General features: G+C 65.9%; 2 protein-coding genes across 2 annotated transcripts in view; one reads left to right on the top strand and one right to left on the bottom strand.

Annotated features, from left to right (window-relative positions):
* LOC106497245 (tenascin-X-like) overlaps window positions 1–6,698 on the top strand; it is a 43,165-nt gene extending 36,467 nt beyond the window's left edge. Inside the window, exons 36-43 of the mRNA XM_067317152.1 lie at window positions 361–654; window positions 1,638–1,762; window positions 2,435–2,567; window positions 3,116–3,267; window positions 3,897–3,993; window positions 4,647–4,808; window positions 5,329–5,492; window positions 6,494–6,698. Of these exons, the coding sequence (XP_067173253.1) occupies window positions 361–654; window positions 1,638–1,762; window positions 2,435–2,567; window positions 3,116–3,267; window positions 3,897–3,993; window positions 4,647–4,808; window positions 5,329–5,492; window positions 6,494–6,574 (1,208 nt within the window). The 3' untranslated portion in view covers window positions 6,575–6,698. The remainder of the gene's footprint in view (window positions 1–360; window positions 655–1,637; window positions 1,763–2,434; window positions 2,568–3,115; window positions 3,268–3,896; window positions 3,994–4,646; window positions 4,809–5,328; window positions 5,493–6,493) is intronic.
* Window positions 6,699–7,291: 593 nt separating this feature from the next.
* Window positions 7,292–19,707, bottom strand: LOC136996223 (steroid 21-hydroxylase-like). Its single transcript, XM_067317151.1, has 10 exons — window positions 19,425–19,707; window positions 16,863–16,952; window positions 15,718–15,869; window positions 14,042–14,137; window positions 13,371–13,478; window positions 12,821–12,967; window positions 12,341–12,484; window positions 10,625–10,764; window positions 10,072–10,175; window positions 7,292–7,535 (listed from the first exon to the last, which is right to left on the bottom strand). Exons 1-10 carry the CDS (start codon window positions 19,705–19,707, stop codon window positions 7,300–7,302), a joined length of 1,500 nt encoding a protein of 499 aa, XP_067173252.1. The 3' UTR covers window positions 7,292–7,299.
* Window positions 19,708–20,056: the final 349 nt, after the last annotated feature.

Here is a 20,056-nt window from a genome sequence, read left to right as displayed (position 1 = left end):
GATGAACAGATGCATAAATGGGTAGGTGGTCAAGTTGGCAAATGGCGTAAAGATTGGGTGGGTGGATGCTGGGCTGAATGGGTGGTTGGATGGAGAATCAAACTGTTGGATGGATGGAGGGAGAGAGGGAGGAATTCATGGAGCAATGGAAAACAGCGCATGGAGGAATGTGTGATTGGGTGGATGGAAACCTGGAGGGAGAGATGGACAAATGGATGGATGGATTGGTATGTGGATGGTTGGATGAGCTGATTGATGGCTGGATGATTAGATGGATGAATGGATGGATAGCTGGATGAAAGGATGGGTGGGTGGCTGTCTGTCCCCAAAGTGCCCTGCACTGTGCCCTCTCCATTGCAGCCCTGGCTCCATCGCAGGAGGAGCCACCATCCCAGCCCCGCCTGGGGGAGCTCACAGCCTCCCACGTCACCCCCACCTCTGTCCAGCTGGAATGGACGGTCCCCGAGGGCACCTTTGATTCCTTCACAGTGCAGTACAAGGATGCACAAGGGCAGCCCCAGGTGCTGCCCGTGGATGGTGGGTCCCGCACAGCGACTGTGCCCGACCTGGTTCCAACCCACCTCTACAAGTTCAACCTGTATGGAGTGTGGGGGCAGAAACGTCTGGGCCCCATCTACACTGATGCGGTCACAGGTGAGGTTGGCTGTGGGTCCCTGATACCTCCGTGTCCCTTGGTGGGTGCCCAATGTCTCCATTTCCCCTGGTCCTTATTGCCTGTGGGGTCTCTGATGTCTCCATGCCCCCAGAAGGTCCATGCTGTGTCTAAAGGGCTTTATGTGGGGGCCTATGGTTTCTCTAGGGTGCTATGACATCTGTGGGGTGCTATTGGTCTATGGGAGTGTCTAGGGCTCTATTGCATATGTGAGATCCATGGGGGGGCACTGTGAGGGTTTTGGGGGTGCTATGCAGTCTACAGTGCTGTATGGAGTCTATAGGTCTATTGGCTCTGTGGGACTCTATTGGGCATGATGGGGTCTGTGAAGTGCTATGGGGTCCAGTGGGGGTCTGTAGGGTCTTTGGGGCACTATGGAGCACTATGGGGCACCGTGGGGGAGTTGTAGTGTCTATGAGTCTATGGGAGGATCTCTGGGGTCTGTGGAGCTCTACGGGAGGTCTGTGGGGCCTATGGGGAGGGTCTCTGGGGTGCTATGGATTCCATGGGGCTCTATGAGATTTATGAGTCTATGGGGTCCATGGGGGGGGGTCTGCAAGGTCTGTGGAGTGCTATGGGGTCTGTGGGGGGATCTGTGGCAGTCTATGGGTCTTGTAGGGGTTCTGTGGGGTCTATGGGCTCTATGGGGGGGAGTTTATGGGGATCTCTGTGGTGTTATGGAGTCCATGGGGCACTATGGAGTCTAGGAGAGTTTATGGGGATCTATGGGATGTTATGGAGTCTATGCGGCACTATGTGATCTATGGGGGACCTGTGGGGTCTATGGGGAGTCTTTGGGGTCTATGGGGTGCTATAGGGTCTATGGAGTCTCTGGGATCTGTGGGAGGGTCTGGGGGTCTCTGGAGGGGTCTGGGGGGTGTCTGGGAGGCCTGAGGGTCTCTGGGGAGCATGGGTGTGGGGCAGGACCCCCCAGACCCACGCGAGCGGCTCCCCCCAGATCCAGCGGCACCGCAGGGGCTCCGGGTGGAGGCAGTGACGCCCCGAAGTGCCCAGCTGCGCTGGGACCCCCCCAGTGCCCCCCCTGAGAGCTACATCCTCTCCTACGGCCCCCCCGACGGCGACCCCCAGGTACCCCCAAACCTGACTCCCAGCCCTGTCCCTGAACCCCCAAATTCCTGAAACCCCGAATCCCAACCGTGACCCCCCCCAGACTCTGACCCCCCCCCACTTCCCCCAAAGCCTGGGGACCCCATGACTCCCCTGGACACCTGAATACCTCCCTGGGGACACCTAATAACACCCCATGACCCCCTTGGTGACCCTGATATCCCCTAGGGACCCCAATAACACCCCATTAACCCCTCTGGGCACCCCAGTACCCCCCAAGGACACCCCAACGCCCTCTGGGCACCCCAGTACCCCCCTACGACACCCCAATATCCCCCTCGGCACCCCAGTATCCTCCTGGGGACCCCAATGACACTCCTTTAACCCCTCTGGGCACTCCAGTACCCCCCAGTGACACCCCATTACACTCCCCAGGCACCTGGGGACCCCAATACCCCCTGCAGTCCCAAATAACACCCCATTTTCCCCCCCAGGCACCCCAATACCCTCCTGGGGACCCCAATATCCCCCTGGGCACCCCAATACCCCCTGGGAACCCCAATACCCCCTGGGGACCCAAATAACACCCCAATTCCCTCCTTGAGCACCCCAATACACCCCTGGGGACCCCACTAACACCCTGTGACACCCCCCCCCGGACCTCCTGCTGACCCACCGCCTCCCCCCCCCAAGACGCTGCAGCTGCCCCCCAAGGCGGTGACCCATGAGCTGGGGGGGCTGGAGCCGTCCGGGCGCTACCGGGTGCAGCTCCGGGCCCTGGACGGGGGCCACCCCAGCGCCCCCCTCGAGGCTGCCTTTGACACCCGTGAGCCAGATGCCGGGGCCCCCGGGGGGGGTGGGGGGCACCCGGACACCTGGGTCCCCGGGTATGGGGGCACCTGGATGCCTGGGTCCCTGGGGATGGGGGATGGTGTTACCTGGATGCCTGGGTTCCTGGGGATGGGGGGCACCCAGTCGCCTGGGTCCTTTGGTGGGAGATGGGGGCACCCGGATACCTAGGTCCCCAGGGATGGGGGCACCTGGATGCCTGGGTCCCTTGGTGGGAGATGGGGGACACCTGAGTCCCTTTTGGGGGAGGGGGGATGGGGGGCACCCGGTCACCTGGGTCCTTTGGTGGGAGATGGGGGCACCCAGATACCTGGGTCCCTTGGTGGGGGCTGGGGGCCACCCGGACACCTGGGTCCCTGGGGTTGGGGGGGACCTGAATGCCTGGGTCCCCCGGACACCTGGGTCCTCGTCATGGGGGGCAGGGGGAAAGGGGGCTGCAGGGTGTGGGGGCTGCCATGGGGAGGGCCCCCGGACTCCTGGGCCCCCCCAGGATGCCTGGGTCCCAAGGCGCCACGGTGCCCTCAGCGCCCCTGCCCTTCCCGTACCCCCGGGACTGCGCCGAGGAGCAGCTCAACGGCCCAGGGCCTTCGCGCGAGACCCTCATCTTCCTCGGCGGCGACCCGGAGCGGCCGCTGCGGGTTTTCTGCGACATGGAGACCGACGGCGGCGGCTGGCTGGTGTGGTTGGGGGGTCCGGGGGGGGGGCTGGGGGGGGAGATGGAGGGGGCGATGGGGGGTCCCAGGGGACCCTGGGGAGTGTAAGGGGGTCCTGGGGGAGCAAAAGGGGTCTCAGGGGGGCAATTGGGGGGTCCCTGGGGGTCCCTAGGGGGTGTTGGGGTGCCTGGGGGGCAATGGCAGGTCCTGGGGGGGTCCCTGGGGGCCAATGAGGGTCCCTGGGGGTCCCTGGAGGGTGTAGGAGGGTCCCAGGGGGGCAATGAGGATCCCTGGGGGGCAATTGGGGGGGGTGTAGGGAGGTTCCTGGGGGGCAGTGGAGGTCCTGGAGGGTCTGGGGAGGCTCTTTGGGGTCCCTGGGGGATGTGTGGGGGTCCCAGAAGGGCAATGGGGGGTAATTGGGGTCCAGAGGGGCAATGGGGTATCCTGGGGGGGTTACCTGTGGGGTGCAGGGGGGGTCCCAGGGGTCCTTTGGGGGGAGTCCAGGAGGGCACCCCAGGGAGGCAATAGAGAGGTCCTAGGGGGTTGGAGGGAGTCCCTGGGGAGTCAGAGGGGTCCATGAGGAGCCCTGAAGGGAGGTCATGGAAGATTTTGGGGGGGGGTGTCACTGACCCTGCCCCCCCCCCCCCCCCCAGGTTTTCCAGCGGCGCATGAACGGCCTCACCGACTTCTGGCGGGGCTGGGCCGAGTACGCCCGCGGCTTCGGCAACCTCTCCCAGGAGTTCTGGCTCGGTGAGGGCCCAGGCGTCCGGGGGGGCCCAAGTGGCTGGGGGGTGGGGGCTGGGAGCTCTGCTGTGGGACCCAGATGTCCGAGGGACCCAGGCGTCCAAGGGACCCAGGCGTCCAGGGGGGCCAGGCATCGGGGGGGCTGGGAACCCTGCTGGGGGGCCCAGGCATCCGGGGGGGCCCAGGTGTCCGGGGGGGGGGCTGGGAACCCTGCTGAGGAACCCAAGTATCTGGGGGGCCCTGGGGAGGGACCCAGGTGTCTGGGTGTACCCAAGTGGGCCCTAGGTACATGGGCAGCCTTGTGGGACCCAGGTGGGTTTGGTGGCCCCTGGGAGGGACCCAGGTGTCCGGGTGGGTCTGGGTGGCCCCTGGGAGGGACCCAGATGTCCAGGTGGCCCCTGGGAGGGACCCAGATGTCCGGGTGGCATCTGGGTGGGTCCCAAGCATCTGGGCAACCTTGGGGAGGCCCCCAGTGCCCTGGCAGCCCTGAGGGACCCAGGCATCCGGGTGGGTCTGGATGCCATCTAGAAGGGGCCCAGGTGTCCAGGTGGGTCCAGGTGGCCCCTGGGAGGGACCCAGGCATCCGGGTGGCTATGGGGAGGGTCCCAGGTGTCTGGGCAGTGCCGGGGACCCCATGGGACCCAGGCGTCTGGGTGCAGGCAACGAGGCCCTGCACGCGCTGACCCGGGGGCGCCCCATGGAGCTGCGGGTGGACCTGCGGACGCCGGACGAGGCCGCCTTTGCCCGCTACCGTAACTTTGCCGTCGCTGGCCCTGAGGATGACTTCCGCCTCCACCTGGGCGCCTACAGTGGCACTGCTGGTGTGGGCACATGGGGGACACGGGGAGGGGGGCCCGGCCCATGGTGGGGTCTGGGGACACAGGGGTCCTGGAGGTCCCCAACCCTTGGGGTGGGTCCTGGGTGGCTCTGTCCCGTAGATATGGGGGTCCTGGAGGTGTCTGTCTCCTAGATATGGGGGTCTGGTGTCCCCGTGATGGGAATATGGGGGTTCTGGAGGTCCCCGTCTCCTAGATATGGGGGTCTGGTGTCCCCATGATGGAGGTATGGGGGTTCTGTGGGTCTCTGGCTCGTATATATGGGGGTCTGGTGTCCCTGTGATGGGGATATGGGGGTCCTGAAAGTCCCTGTCTCATAGATATGGAGGCCTGGTGCCCCCATGATGGAGATATGGGGGTCCTGGAGGTCCCCATCTTCTAGGTATGGGAGTCTGGTGTCCCCATGATGGGGATATGGGGGTCCTGAAGGTCGCTGTCTCATAGTTATGGGGGTCTGGGGTCATGGTGGCACTGGTGACACTGGTGATGCGGTGGCCTGTTGCAGGGGATGCGCTGGGCTACCACGCGGGCAACCCCTTCTCGACACGGGACCGGGACCCCCGGGGACGTCCCCGTCCCTGCGCCGTGTCCTACACGGGCGCCTGGTGGTACCGCAACTGCCACTATGCCAACCTCAATGGGCGCTACGGCAACCCCCGGGACCACCAGGTGCCACCAGGGCCCTGTGGGGCTATGGGGGCTATAGGGGCTATGGGGACTATAGGGGCTGTGGGAGTTATAGGGGAATGGGGGATATGGTGGCTATAGGGGATCCTGTGGGAGCTATAGGGGCTACAGCACTGCCTGCAACCACCAGGTGCCATGGAGGGGTGTAGGGGAACTATGAGGGCTATGGTGGAATGGGGGGTATAGGGGCTATGGGGCTATAGAAGATATAGGGGGCTATAGGGGAGCTATGAGAGGCTATAGGAGGGCTATGGGGGATATGGGGGCTATAGGGAGGGTATAAGGGTTACAGGGGGCTAAAGGGGCTATGAGGGGTTATGGGGGGCCATAGGAGGGCTATGAGGGGCTATAGGGGTGCTATGGGGGGGCTATATCAGGCTAGAGAGGGCTATGAAGGCCACGGAGAACTATGGGGGGCTATAGGAGGTCTACAGGGGGACTATAGAGGGCTATAGCAGGCTGTAGGAGGGCAATAAGGGGGATATGGGGGCCTGTAGGGGGCTACAGAGTCTGTATGAGGGCTATGGGGGGCTATAGGGAGCTATGGGGTCTCTACTGGGCCCTAGGAGGCACCACAATTGCCACTGTGCCAACCTCAACAGCCCCTACGGCTCCCTCCCATGACCACCAGGAGCCTATAGAGACTATAGGGGGCTATAGGGGCCGTAAAGGGACTAATCAGGGCTATAGGAGAGCCTACAGGGGCTATGGGGGGGGGCTATACCAGGGAATTCAGTGTGGGGGGGTCCTATATGGGTGCTATGGGGGATAGGAGCCCCACAACTCTGCCTGCAGCCGCCAGGTACCTATGGGGCTATAGGGAGGCTGTAGGGACCGTGGAGGGCCCATAAGGGCTACAGGGGGGCCTCTAGGGGCTATGGGAGGGTGCATGGCGGCCTGTGGCGGGGCCTGGGGAGGGCAGCGTCTCAAGGCCCCTATAGGCGCCTATAGGGCTGTGCTGACGGGGTCCCTGCTCTCCGCAGGGCATCAACTGGTTTCCTTGGAAGGGTTTCGAGTTCTCCATCCCCTTCACGGAGATGAAGCTGCGGCCGCAGCGCGACTGAGCGGGCCCAGGTGTCCGGGGGGCCCCGGCGTCCGGGGAGCCCCAGCGTCCGGGCGGCACCGAGGAAGGAGGCCGGGGCGGGTGAAGCCTTTATGGGAGAGCAATAAAAGCTGCGAGCAACTGAGGGTGCTGCCGTGAGACGACCCAGGCGTCCGGGGGACCCAGGTGTCCGGGTGAGCATAGGGTGGACCCAGGCATCCGGGGTGGACCCAGGTGTCTGGGCATGAAGAGCAGAGGCGAACTCAGGTGTCTAGGCAGCGTGGGGTGGACCCAGGCATCCGGGGCACATGTGGGCCCAGGCGTCCGGGTGGCCCCAGGTGTCTCGGTGCCTGGGTGGTCCCAGACGTCCGGGTGTCTGGGCACTCCCAGACGTCTGGACGCCCCCAGGTGTCTGGGAGGTCCCAGGCGTCCGGATGGTCCCAGGCATCTGACTGGGCCCAGGTGTTTGGGTGGTCCCAGGAGTCCAAGAGGTCCCAGGTGTCCAAGAGGTCCCAGATGTCTGGGCGGCCCCAGGTGTCCAGGTGGTCCCAGGAGACCAAGAGGTCCCAGGTGTCTGAGCGGGCCCAGGTGTCTGAGTGGTCCCAGGAGTCTGGGCAGGCCCAGGCAGCCGAGCGGGCCCAGGCGTCCCAGTGGGCCCAGGTGTCCGGGTGGTTCCAAGCATCCGAGCGGGCCCAGGTGTCCGGGTGGTTCCAAGCATCTGAGCAGGCCCAGGTGTCCAGGCAGGGCTCAGGGCTCCAGGGCAATGAGGCGGACGCGGAAGGGGGGACAGCGCAGCACGGTGCCGGCCGTGACCTCCAGGCTGGGCAGGACGCCGGGCGCCGGCGGCTCCAGGCGGAAGTTGCGCAGGATGTGGCCCAGGAAGACCAGGAGCTCGGCCCGCGCCAGCCCCTCGCCCAGGCAGGCCCGGGCCCCGCAGCCGAAGGGCACCAGCGCCCGCCCCGGCCCCTCCTCCAGGAACCGCTCTGCGGGGGGGCGATGTCAGGGACCCAGGACATCCGGGAAGGGAGCCAGGCATCCAGGCCATGACCCAACCCAAGGGGGTCAAGGGACCCAGGTGTCCGGGCAGGGAACGACCCCAAGGGGTTCAGGGGACCCAGGTGTCCAGGCTGGGACCCACCCCAAGGTGTCAAGGGATCCAGGTGTCCGGGCAGGGAATGACCCCAAGGGGTTCAGGGGACCCAGGTGTCCAGGCTGTGACCCACCCCAAGGTGTCAAGGGATCCAGGTGTCTGGGCAGGGAATGACACCAAGGGATTCAGGGACCCAGGTATATGGAAAGGGACCCAGGTGCCCAGGGAGGAACCCAGATGTCCGGGCAGGGAACCCAACCCAAGGGGATCGGGGGACCCAGGTATCCGGGCAAGGACCCAGCCCAAGGGTTCAAGGGACCCAGGTGTCCAGACAGGGAACCCACCCCAAGGTGTCAAGGGACCCAGGTGTCCGGGCGGGGACCCAGGTGTCCAGACAGGGAACCCACCCCAAGCTGTCAAGGGACCCAGGTGACCGGGCAGGGAATGACCCCAAGGGGATCAGGGGACCCAGGTGTCCGGGCAAGGACCCAGCCCAAGGGGGTCAAGGGACCCAGGTGTCCGGGCGGGGACCCAGGTGTCCAGACAGGGAACCCACCCCAAGGTGTCAAGGGACCCAGGTGTCCGGGTGGGGACCCAGGTGTCCAGACAGGGAGCCCACCCCAAGGTGTCAAGGGACCCAGGTGTCCGGGTGGGGACCCAGGTGTCCAGACAGGGAGCCCACCCCAAGGTGTCAAGGGACCCAGGTGTCCGGGTGGGGACCCAGGTGTCCAGACAGGGAGCCCACCCCAAGGTGTCAAGGGACCCAGGTGACCGGGCAGGGAATGACCCCAAGGGGATCAGGGGACCCAGGCGTCTGGGCAAGGACCCAGCCCAAGGGGGTCAAGGGACCCAGGTGTCCGGGCGGGGACCCAGGTGTCCAGACAGGGAACCCACCCCAAGGTGTCAAGGGACCCAGGTGTCCGGGCAGGGAATGACCCCAAGGGGATCAGGGGACCCAGGTATCCGGGCAAGGACCCAGCCCAAGGGGGTCAAGGGACCCAGGTGTCCAGACAGGGAACCCACCCCAAGGTGTCAAGGGACCCAGGTGTCCGGGTGGGGACCCAGGTGTCCAGACAGGGAGCCCACCCCAAGGTGTCAAGGGACCCAGGTGTCCGGGTGGGGACCCAGGTGTCCAGACAGGGAGCCCACCCCAAGGTGTCAAGGGACCCAGGTGTCCGGGTGGGGACCCAGGTGTCCAGACAGGGAGCCCACCCCAAGGTGTCAAGGGACCCAGGTGACCGGGCAGGGAATGACCCCAAGGGGATCAGGGGACCCAGGCGTCTGGGCAAGGACCCAGCCCAAGGGGGTCAAGGGACCCAGGTGTCCGGGCGGGGACCCAGGTGTCCAGACAGGGAACCCACCCCAAGGTGTCAAGGGACCCAGGTGTCCGGGCAGGGAATGACCCCAAGGGGATCAGGGGACCCAGGTATCCGGGCAAGGACCCAGCCCAAGGGGGTCAAGGGACCCAGGTGTCCAGACAGGGAACCCACCCCAAGGTGTCAAGGGACCCAGGTGTCCGGGTGGGGACCCAGGTGTCCAGACAGGGAGCCCACCCCAAGGTGTCAAGGGACCCAGGTGTCCGGGTGGGGACCCAGGTGTCCAGACAGGGAGCCCACCCCAAGGTGTCAAGGGACCCAGGTGTCCGGGTGGGGACCCAGGTGTCCAGACAGGGAGCCCACCCCAAGGTGTCAAGGGACCCAGGTGTCCGGGTGGGGACCCAGGTGTCCAGACAGGGAGCCCACCCCAAGGTGTCAAGGGACCCAGGTGTCCGGGTGGGGACCCAGGTGTCCAGACAGGGAGCCCACCCCAAGGTGTCAAGGGACCCAGGTGACCGGGCAGGGAATGACCCCAAGGGGATCAGGGGACCCAGGCGTCTGGGCAAGGACCCAGCCCAAGGGGGTCAAGGGACCCAGGTGTCCGGGCGGGGACCCAGGTGTCCAGACAGGGAACCCACCCCAAGGTGTCAAGGGACCCAGGTGTCCGGGCAGGGAATGACCCCAAGGGGATCAGGGGACCCAGGTATCCGGGCAAGGACCCAGCCCAAGGGGGTCAAGGGACCCAGGTGTCCAGACAGGGAACCCACCCCAAGGTGTCAAGGGACCCAGGTGTCCGGGTGGGGACCCAGGTGTCCAGACAGGGAGCCCACCCCAAGGTGTCAAGGGACCCAGGTGACCGGGCAGGGAATGACCCCAAGGGGATCAGGGGACCCAGGTGTCCAGGCAGGGACCCAGGAATCCGGGCAGGAACCCACCCCAAGGGGGGGGGGGGCAGTCAAGGGACCCAGGCATCTGGGTAGGAAATGACCCTAAGGGATTCAGGGGACCTGAGTGTCTGGGAGGGGACCCAGGCATCCGGGAGGGACCCAGGCATTCGGGAGGGGCCCAGGCAGCTGGGGGGGGGCAGGGGGGGACCTCAGGCATCCGGCGCACCTGGAAGGAAGTCCTCGGGTCGGTGCCACTTGTCGGGGTCGTGGTGGGCGGCGAAGAGGTTGGGGATGAGCAAGGAGTTGCGGGGCACCGGGACCCCTGCGATGCTGTGGGACACGGGGAGGTGCTGGGAGAGACTGGGGGGGACTGGGGGGAATTGGGAGGGGACTGGGGGGGACTGGGGAGGACTGGGAAGGGGACTGGGGGAACTGGGAGGAGACTGGGATGTACTGGGAGGCACTGGGATGGCACTGGGAAAGGAGTGGGATGCACTGGGAGGGCACTGGAAGGGCACTGGGAGGTACTGGGAAGGGACTGGGATGTACTGGAAGGGGACTGGGAGGCACTGGGAGGGGACTGCGAAGGGAGTGGGATGTACTGGGGGGCACTGGGAGGGCACTGGGAAGGGACTGGGATGCACTGGGATACACTGGGAGGCCCTGGGGACCCTCCTCCCTGCCTCCACTGGTCCCCAGGTTACTGGGCTGGACTGGGAAGGGCTGGGAGCCAGCACCCCCCCCACCCCAGTCCATACTGGTGCATACTGGTGCAGTACCTGGTGTGGGTGCAGGCACGGTGGGGCAGCGCCAGGGGCGCGGGGGGCCGCAGGCGGAGGGTCTCGCTGACGGTGGCGCCCAGCAGCCCCCGGTGCCCGCCCGGCTCCTCGGCCAGCTGCGCCCGGACCCCCGCCGCCACCTGTGCCCGGCGGCACCCCAGCGTCACGCGTGTGCGGGGCGCCAACAGCGATCGCACGCACCAGTGTCACACGTGTGCAGTGCACTGACAGCGATTGCATGCACCAATGTTGCATGCATGCAATGCATCGACGGCGATTGCACACACTGGCGTTGAGCATGTGCAGTGCATCGATGGCGATTGCACACGCCAGCGTCACGCATGTGTGGTGCATTGATGGCAATTGCACACGCCACTGTCACACGTGTGCAATGCACCGATGGCGACTGCGTACGCTAACGTTGTGCATGTGCAATGCAGTGGTGGTGACTGCACACATCATTGTCGAGTGTGGGCGATGCACCAACGGCGACTGCACACACCAGCGTCACACATGTGCGACGTACTGACAGCGACTGCCCGCGACAATGTCGTGTGTGTGCAATGCACCAATGGTGACTGAACGTGCCACCGTCACGCAGGCGCAACGCACTGATGGCAACTGCACACGCCAACATCATGCGTGTGCGATGCAGCAATGGTGACACGCAACCCTGCCACCATCTGCACATGCACATGCTGACATCACGTGTGTGCAACACACCAATGGTGGCTGCATATGCTTGTGTCCCGCTGATGGTGACACACGCGCTAATGTCACGTGTGTACGCTGCGCCCCAACCCCTCCCGCATGCACGTGTGCTGCTGTCACGCATGCGCAACAGGCCGACGGGAGCGGCACATGCCAACGTCCCGTATGGATGCCGCGCCGCCAGCACCCGCCCATGCCCGCGTCACACGTGTGCACCCGCTCGCCCACCCCACCAGCCCCCGCGCACAGCCTGTCACGTGTGTGCACCCGCTCGCCCACCCCACTAGCCCCTGCACACAGCCTGTCACGTGTGTGCACCCCCCGTGGCTCCACGCACGTGCTTGGTGTGTTGGATGCATGTGCGTGGCATGTGCGTAGTGTGTTGCATATGTGTGGCGTGTGCATGCCATGGGCATGGCGTGTGCATGGCGTGTACTTGCTGTATGCATGCCATGTGCTTGGCGTGTGCATGGCATGTACCTCAGGGCGGTGCAGCAGGAAGACAAGGGATGGGGAAGGGGACCTGGGACACGTGGGGGGGGGACCTCAGACACACGAGTCCTTGGCATGTGCATGGCATGCTGGATGCACGTGCATGGTGTGTACCTTGGGGCAGTGCAGCAGGAAGGGGAGGGACAGGGAAAGGGACCCGGGACACACGGGGGAGCTCGGGCACGCATGTGCTTGGCGTGTGCGTGGCATGTTGGATGCATGTCTGTGGCATGTGCGTGGCATGTTGGATGCATGTGCATGGCGTGTGCATGGTGTGCACCTCGGGGTGGTGTAGCAGGAAGGCCGGGGTAGGAAAGGGGACCAGGGACACGCAGGGGGACTCTGGACACGCGTATCCTTGGCATGTGCATGGCATGTTGGATGCATGTGCTTGGCGTGTGCTTGGCATCTACCTCGGATCGGTGCAGCAGGAAGGCGAAGGAGGGGGAAGGGGACCCGGGACACACGGGGGAGCCCGGACACGCGTGTGCTTGGCGTGTGCGTGGCGTGTACCTCGGGGCGGTGCAGCAGGAAGGCGACGGCCCAGCCCAGGGCGGCAGCCGTGGTCTCGGTGCCACCGATGAACAGGTCCACGAGGGCCATGTGGAGGCGGTCGGGGCCCAGCGGCCCCCCCCGGATGCCTGGGTCCGGCCAGAGCTCGCCCAGCACCCCGCCGGGGGGGCAGCCGGCTGCCTGCGGGGGTGTCTCAGCCACCGGACACCTGGGCCCCTCCCCCGGATGCCTGGGCCCCTTTTGGATGCCTGGGTCCCTCCCGGATGCCTGGGCCCCCCCAGACACCTGGGTCCCTCCCCTGGGCATCTGCCTCCCCCCCAGACATCTGGGTCCCTCCCATATGGGTCCCCCTGGACACTTGGGTCCCTTCCCGGACACCTGGGTCCCTCCCGGATGCCTGGGCCCCTGGATGCCTGAGTCCCTCCTGGATGGGTCCCCCAGGACGTCTGGGTCCCCCCGGACACCTTGGTTCCCCCCCACCCCGACGCCTGGGTCCCTCCTGGGCACCTGCCCCCCCCCTCCGGACGCCTGGGCCCCCACCTCGTGCCGCTGCAGCTGGGCCTGCACAAAGGCGTCGCGGCGCTCGACGAGGCGCAGCAGCTCCCGCAGCGTCGGGTTGGGCAGCACCTGCGGCCGCCCGTCAGCCCGGATGCCTGGGCCCCCCGGACACCTGGGCCCCCTGGGGGCCTGGGTCCCCCCCAACCCCCTCCCAAACTCCCAGACCTCCCCGGATACCTGGGTCCCCTGGAGGCCTGGGTCCCCCCAACCCCTTCCCAAACTCCCAGACCCCCCCCCCCCCCGAACACTTGGGTCCCCTGGATCCCCAGGACTGTCCTGGACACCTGGGTCCCCCCCAACCCACCCTGGACACTTGGGTTCTCCTGACCTCCCCGAACACCTGGGTCCCCCCTAACCCTCCCTGGATGCCTGGGTCCCCTTTCCCCCCCCCCCCCAGACACCTGGGTCCCCCCCCCACCCCCCGGATGCCTGGGTCCCCCGTCCCCACCCCCCCCCCCGGCATAGGGCTCACCCGCAGGGGGGGCAGCAGGTCGAGCACCCGCACGCTGGCCCGGCCCCACAGCTCCAGCAGCCCCATGATGCAGCGGGTGAAGTCTCGCACCTCAGCCTCGGGGGGCATCTGCGGTGGCCCGGACTCCTGGGTCCCTCCCCGGACGCCTGGGTCCCCTTCCCCGGGCACCCACAGGCAGTCCCGGACTCCTGGGTCCCTCTCTGGACACCTGGGTCCCCTGGCTGGGCCCAGATGCCTGGGTCCCTCCTGGATGCTGGGATTCTCCAGGCACCTCGGTCCCCCCAGACACCTGGGTCCCTCCCCAGACACCTGGGCCCCTGGCTGACCCTGGATACCTGGTTCCCCCCTCCCCCCCCGGATGCCTGGGTCCCTCCTGGATACCTGGTTCCCCCTTGGATGCCTGGGGTCCCCCCTGGGCGCCTTGGTCCCCTGGATGACTGGGTCCCTCCCGGATGCCTGGGTCCCTCCTGGACGCCTGGGCCCCTCCTGGACACCCAGGTCCCCCCGGACACCTGGGCCCCTCCTGGATGACTGGGTCCCTCCTGGACATCTGGGCCCCTTGGACACCTGGATCCGTCTGGACACCTGGGTCCCCCCTGGACATGCGGGTCCCTCGGACACCTGGGCCCCTTCCGGATGCCTGGGTCCCCCCCGGACACCTGGGTCCCTACCAGGTGCCCGAAGATGAGGCTGCAGATGGTGCTGCAGGTGCGGAAGGCGAAATCCTCGGCCACATCGACAGGGGCCCCCCGGTAGCGCCGGAAATCCTGGGGCAATTCGGGGCGATTCGGGGGAGTTTTGGGTCCTCAGGGCAGTGGGGCAGTTGGGAGGTGTTTGGGGTGGTTTGGGGTTATTCCGAGTGCCTGGGGTGGGCACAGGGTGGTTTGGGGGTGATTTGGGGTGTTTTGGGGGGTGATTCCAAGGCCTTTGGTGGCACCGGGAGAATTCGGGGTGATTTGAGGAGTTTTGGGGTCTTTCGGGGTTATTCTGCCCTGAAACCCAGGGCAGTTTTGGGGTGGTTTTTGGGATGCCTTGGGGCATTTCAAGGGGGGGATTGGGGACATTTGGGGCCGCTTGAGGGCGCTGGGTGGAGATTTGGGGCCATTTGGGGGTGATTTGGGGGCATTTCAGAGCATTTTGGATCATTTGGGACATTCTGGGGCTCTTCCGGGACGTGTTTTGGAGCATTACATGGGCCTTAGGGGGTGTTTTGGGGTGGTCCAGAGTGTTTTGGGGCATTTGGGGGCGTTTTGTGGAATTAGGAGACATTTGGGGGTGACCAGGGGTGTTTTGGGGCATTTTTAGGACAATTCAGTCATTTTAGGTCATTTGGGGGGGCATTTCAGGGGGGCATTCAGGGGCATCTGGGGGTATTCCCGGGGCATTTGGGGGCAACTGGGGGGTGTTTGTGGGGCATTTTAGGACATTCGGGTCATTTCGAGGGCGATTCGGGACATCCCAGGGTTGTCCCAGGGCGTTTTGGGGGGCAGGGGGGTGTTTTGAGGCGTTCGGAGGGTGTTTGGGAGCATTGGGGGGAGCTTGGGGGCGTTTTTGTGGAGTTTTTTGGCATTTGGAGGCATTTTTTTGGCATTTTGGGGGTGTTTCTGGGGGTTTTGGCGCTTTGGGGGCGTTTGGGGGCACTTTTGGTGTTTTGGGGGCTTTTTTTAGCCTTTTGTGACATTTTGGGGTGATTTGGGGCATTTCTCGGCCTTTTGGGGCATTTGGGGGGTTTCGGGGGGGGCTTTTTGGCATTTTGGGGTGATTTTTGGCGTTTCTTGGCATTTTGGGGGCATTTGGGGGCGATTTTTGGCTTTTGGGGGCATTTCTGGGGGTTTTGGCACTTTGGGGGCGTTTGGGGGCGCTTTTGGTGTTTTGGGGGCTTTTTTTTAGCCTTTTGTGGCATTTTGGGTTGATTTGGGGCATTTCTTGGTCTTTTGGGGCATTTGGGGGGTTTCGGGGGGGGCTTTTTGGCATTTTGGGGTGATTTTTGGCGTTTCTTGGCATTTTGGGGGCATTTGGGGGCGATTTTTGGCTTTTGGGGGCATTTCTGGGGGTTTTGGCACTTTGGGGGCGTTTGGGGGCGCTTTTGGTGTTTTGGGGGCTTTTTTTTAGCCTTTTGTGGCATTTTGGGTTGATTTGGGGCATTTCTTGGTCTTTTGGGGCATTTGGGGGGTTTCAGGGGGCCTTTTTGGCATTTTGGGGTGACTTTTGGCGTTTCTTGGTGTTTTGGGGGCGTTTGGGGGCGTTTGGGGGTGATTTTTGGCTTTTGGGGGTGTTTTGGGGGCATTTTTTGGCATTTCTTGGCATTTTGGGGCAACCGGGGGCGTTTCGGGGGGGGGTGTCTCACCTGGCAGAGGGCCTGGGCCTGCCGCTCGAGGATGGCGTCGAGGCGCCGCTGGGCCCGCACCAGGGCGTCGCGGGTGGCCCGACGCTGCCGCCGCCACCCCGGGGAGACGTCGCCCAGCGCCAGGTCCTGCCCCCCCCGCGACACCAGCCCCGCTGCGGGGGGGGGGGGGGGGCACCCGTGGGCACGCCGACCCATGGGGCCCCATAGGGGACCCCCCATGCCCTATAGGGGCCCCCAGCCCCATAGGGGACCCTTCAACTCCATAGGGGGCCCCCCCTGCCCCATAGGGACTCCCCAGCCCCATAGGGACCCCGCATGGCCTATAGGGGACCCCTCAACCCCTATGGGGCCCCCAGCCCCTTAGGGGACCCTTCAACCCCATAGGGCCCCCCCCTGCCCCATAGGGCCCCCCCAGCCCCTTGGGGGTCCCCCCCCATCCTATAGCTCCCCTTCGTATCCCCCTCCAGGCCTATAGACACCCCCAGACCCATAGGGCCCCCCCCGACCCATAGGGCCCCCCCCAAAGGGCCTCAGCCAGCCCCATATGCCCCCAGCTGCATAGGCCCCTATAGCTCCCAATAGCCCCCCCCCAGTCTCGTACCACCCATGGCCCCCCCATAACTTCTATAGCACCCACAGCGCCCCATAGCCCCCCCCATAGCCCCCTAAAGCACCTGTAGCCCCCACAGCACCCCATAGCCCCCCCCCATACTCCCCACAGTCCTCCCATAACCCCTATAGCCCCCATAACCCCTATAGCTCCCATCGCCTCCCCATAACCCACAGCCCCCCCCAGGCCTCCCAGCCCCACACAGCCCCCATAGCACCCACAGCCCCCATAGCACCCACAGCCCCCACAGCTCCCACAGCCCCCCACAGCTTCCCCAAAAAAACCCCACAGCCCCCCCATAGCCCTCCCACAACCCCCATAGCCCCTATAGCCCCCTCAGCCCCCCTGCCCTGTAATCCCCACAGCCCCCCCCATAGCCCCCACAACCCCCATAACCCCTATAGCCCCCCCAGCACCCATAGCCCCCTCCCCGGCCCCCATGTCCTCCACAGCCCACCCAGCCCCCCACAGCCCCCCCATAACACCTATAGCCCCCCATAGCCCCCCCCATACCCCCCCCCCCCCGCCCCCGTACCCAGGTAGCTGGGGGGGCGCCCGGCGCAGGCGCCCCAGCGGCGCCCAAAGGCCTCACGGATGGTCTCCACCGAGCTCAGCACAACCACGTCTGCGGGGGGGGGGGGGGGGGGGGGGAGAGGGGGGGGCCATGCACGCCGGCACCCCCCCACCCCCCCAGGGGGCCCCAAAATCCATGGGGAGCCTCCAACACCCCCCCAAACCCCCTGCGGGGGCCCAAAATCTGTGGGGAGCCCCCAAACTCCTCAACCCCACCCCAGGGAGGCCCCAAACTCCTTGGGGAGCCTCAACACTCCCCCCAAAACCCCCGGGGGGGGCCCCTAAAATCCTTGGGGAGCCTCCAAACCCCCCCCCGGGCCCCCAAAATCCATGGGGAAGCCCCCAACCCCCCCAATAAAACCCTGGGGTACCCCAGTGCCTGCTGGCACCCCGCACCCACCCCGAGGTACCCCAAAATCCGTGGGGAGCCCCAACACCACCGAAAGCCCCCCGGGGGGGGTCCCCAAAACCCTCAAGGTGCCCCAGTGCCTGCCAGCACCCCCCCGGGGGCCCCCCAAAATCCGTGGGGAGCCCCCCCAAACCCCTCATAACCCCGCAGGGGGGGTCCCCACCCCCCCAACCCCTCGAGGTGCCCCCAAATCCATGGGGAGCCCCCCAACTCCCCCCGGGGGGTCCCCAAAACCCCGGGGGGGGATCCCAGATGGGTTGGGGGTGCAGGAGCGATTTGGGGGTGCAGGAGGGTCCCAGGCGGTTTGGAGGCAAAGGGAGGGATTTGGGGGTGCAGGGGTCGGTCTAAGGGTGTAGGGAAGGATTTTGGGGGGGTGCAGGGAGGGTCCCAGCCGATTTCGGGGGTGCAGGGCAGGATTTGGGGGTGCAGGGGTCAGTTTGGGGGTGCAGGGAAGCATTTGGAGGTGCAGGGGGGCTTCAAGCTGGTTCTGGGGTGCAGGGAGGGATTTGGGGGTGCGGGGGGGGGTCCGGCCATTTCAGGGGTGCAGGGTGGGATGTGGGGGTGTGGGGGTGCAGGGAAGCATTTGGGGGTGCAGGGAGGGTCCCAGCCATTCTGGGGGTGCAGGAGGGGATTTAGGGGTGCAGAGACCCCTGTGGGGGGGGCAGGGAGGCATTTGGGGGTGCAGGGAGGGATTTGGGGGTGCAGGGAGTGTCCCAGTTGATTCGGGCGTGCAGGGAACAATTCGGGGGTGCAGAGGTGCAGGGCAGCATTTGGGGGTGCAGGGCAGGATTTGGGGATGCAGGGGGCTCCCAGCCAGTTTGGGGGTGCAGAGCAGGATTTGGGGGTGCAGAAGCCGGTGCGGGGGGGCAGGGAGGCATTTGGGGGTGCGTGGGGGGGGTCCCAGCCATTCCGGGGGTGCAGAGTGGGATTTGGGGGTGCAGAAGCTGGTCTGGGGGTGCAGGGCGGCATTTTGGGGGTGCAGGGGGCTCCCAGACGGTTCGGGGGCGCAGGGGGGGGATTTAGGGGTGCAGAAGCCGGTGCGGGGGGTCAGGGAGGCATCTGGGGGTTCAGGGAGCTCCCAGCCGGTTCGGGGGTTCAGGGAGGGATTTGGGGGTGCAGGGGTCGGTTTGGGGGTGAAGGGAGGGATTTGGGGTTGCAGGGGCTGGTGCGAGGGGGCAGGGAGGCATTTAAGGGTGGGGGGGGTCCCAGACATTCCGGGGGTGCAGGGGGTTTTTGGGGGTGCAGAAGCCGGTGTGGAGGTGCAGGGCGGCATTTGGGGGCACAGGGTGGGATTTGGGGATGCAGGGGGCTCCCAGCCAGTTCGGGGGTGCAGAGCAGGATTTGGGGGTGCAGAAGCCGGTACGGGGGGGCGGGGGGGATTTAGGGGTGCAGGGGGCAGTTTGGGGGTGAAGGGAGGGATTTGGGGTTGCAGGGGCTGGTGCAAGGGGGCAGGGTGGCATTTAAGGGTGCGGGGGGGGTCCCAGACATTCCGAGGGTGCAGGGGGGGGGATTTGGGGGTGCAGAAGCCGGTGCGGAGGTGCAGGGCTGCATTTGGGGGCACAGGGTGGGATTTGGGGGTGCAGGGGGCTCCCAGCCGGTTCGGGGGTGTACGGGGTGATTTAGGGGTGCAGAAGTCGGCGCGGGGGGGTCAGGGAGGCATTTGGGGGTTCAGGGGGCTCCCAGCCGGTTCGGGGGTTCAGGGAAGGATTTGGGGGTGCAGGGGTCGGTTTGGGGGTGAAGGGAGGGATTTGGGGTTGCAGGGGCTGGTGCGAAGGGGCAGGGCGGCATTTAAGGGTGCGAGGGGGGGGTCCCAGCCATTCCGGGGGTGCAGGGGGGGGGGATTTGGGGTGCAGAAGCCGGTGAAGGGGTGCAGGAAGCGATTTGGGGGTGCAGAAGCCGGTGCGGAGGTGCAGGGCGGCATTTAGGGACGCAGGGGGGGGATTTAGGGGTGCAGAAGCCGGTGCGGGGGGGGCAGGGAGGCATTTGGGGGGGGGGGCCCCAGCCATTACGGAGCAGCAGAGCAGGACGTGGGGGCCCCGCAGGGGAATCCCACCCTCCTCGCCTTCCCTCCCCCTCCCCCCCAAATTTGGGGTCCCCCCCCCCCCCGGCACTCACCACCCCCCCCGAGGCGCAGCCGCAGCGCCGGCCCGTAGCGCCGCGCCAGGGCGCCCAGGTGCCGGGGGGCAGCGGGGTGCAGCAGGTGGGGGGCGCCGCCGAGCAGCGGCAGCGCGGGGGGGCCCGGCAGAGCCCGAGGGGGGGTCCGGCCCCCCCCCTCCGGGGGGCCCCGCAGCCGCCGCCAGGCCGCCAGCGCCAGCAGCGCCCCCAGCGCCAGCAGCGCCGGCAGCGGCAGCGGCGGCAGCGACGGCAGCGGCGGCAGCGGCGGCAGCAGCGGCAGCATCGCCGCCGCGTTGAGGCCGGACGCAGCGGTTTCGAGGCGGCTTCTTCCCTCGAGGGGGGTTTTGCCGGGGGGGCGGGGAGGGGGCGGGACTTGGGGCCTTTTGCTCCTTTATTATTATTATTATCATCATCATCATTATTATTAACATCATTATTATCACTATTATTATTAATAATTATAATTTGGAGCATTTAGCTTCCTTTCTTCTTTTTTTTGGTGGGGGGGGATTTTTTGGGGGGGTGGATTTACGTGGTTTTGGGGGTCCACCCCCCCCCCCCCGCAGAGCTTTCTTGCGGAAGGGTGGGGGGTTGATTATTTGGGGAAAATGGGTTAGTTTGTTTATTTGTTT

This window comes from Apteryx mantelli, unplaced genomic scaffold (genome assembly GCF_036417845.1).
Source record: "Apteryx mantelli isolate bAptMan1 unplaced genomic scaffold, bAptMan1.hap1 HAP1_SCAFFOLD_255, whole genome shotgun sequence".
Taxonomy (NCBI): Eukaryota; Metazoa; Chordata; class Aves; order Apterygiformes; family Apterygidae; genus Apteryx; species Apteryx mantelli.
The sequence above is the reverse complement of the archived record's forward strand: the minus strand, read 5'-3'. Positions and strand labels throughout refer to the sequence as shown.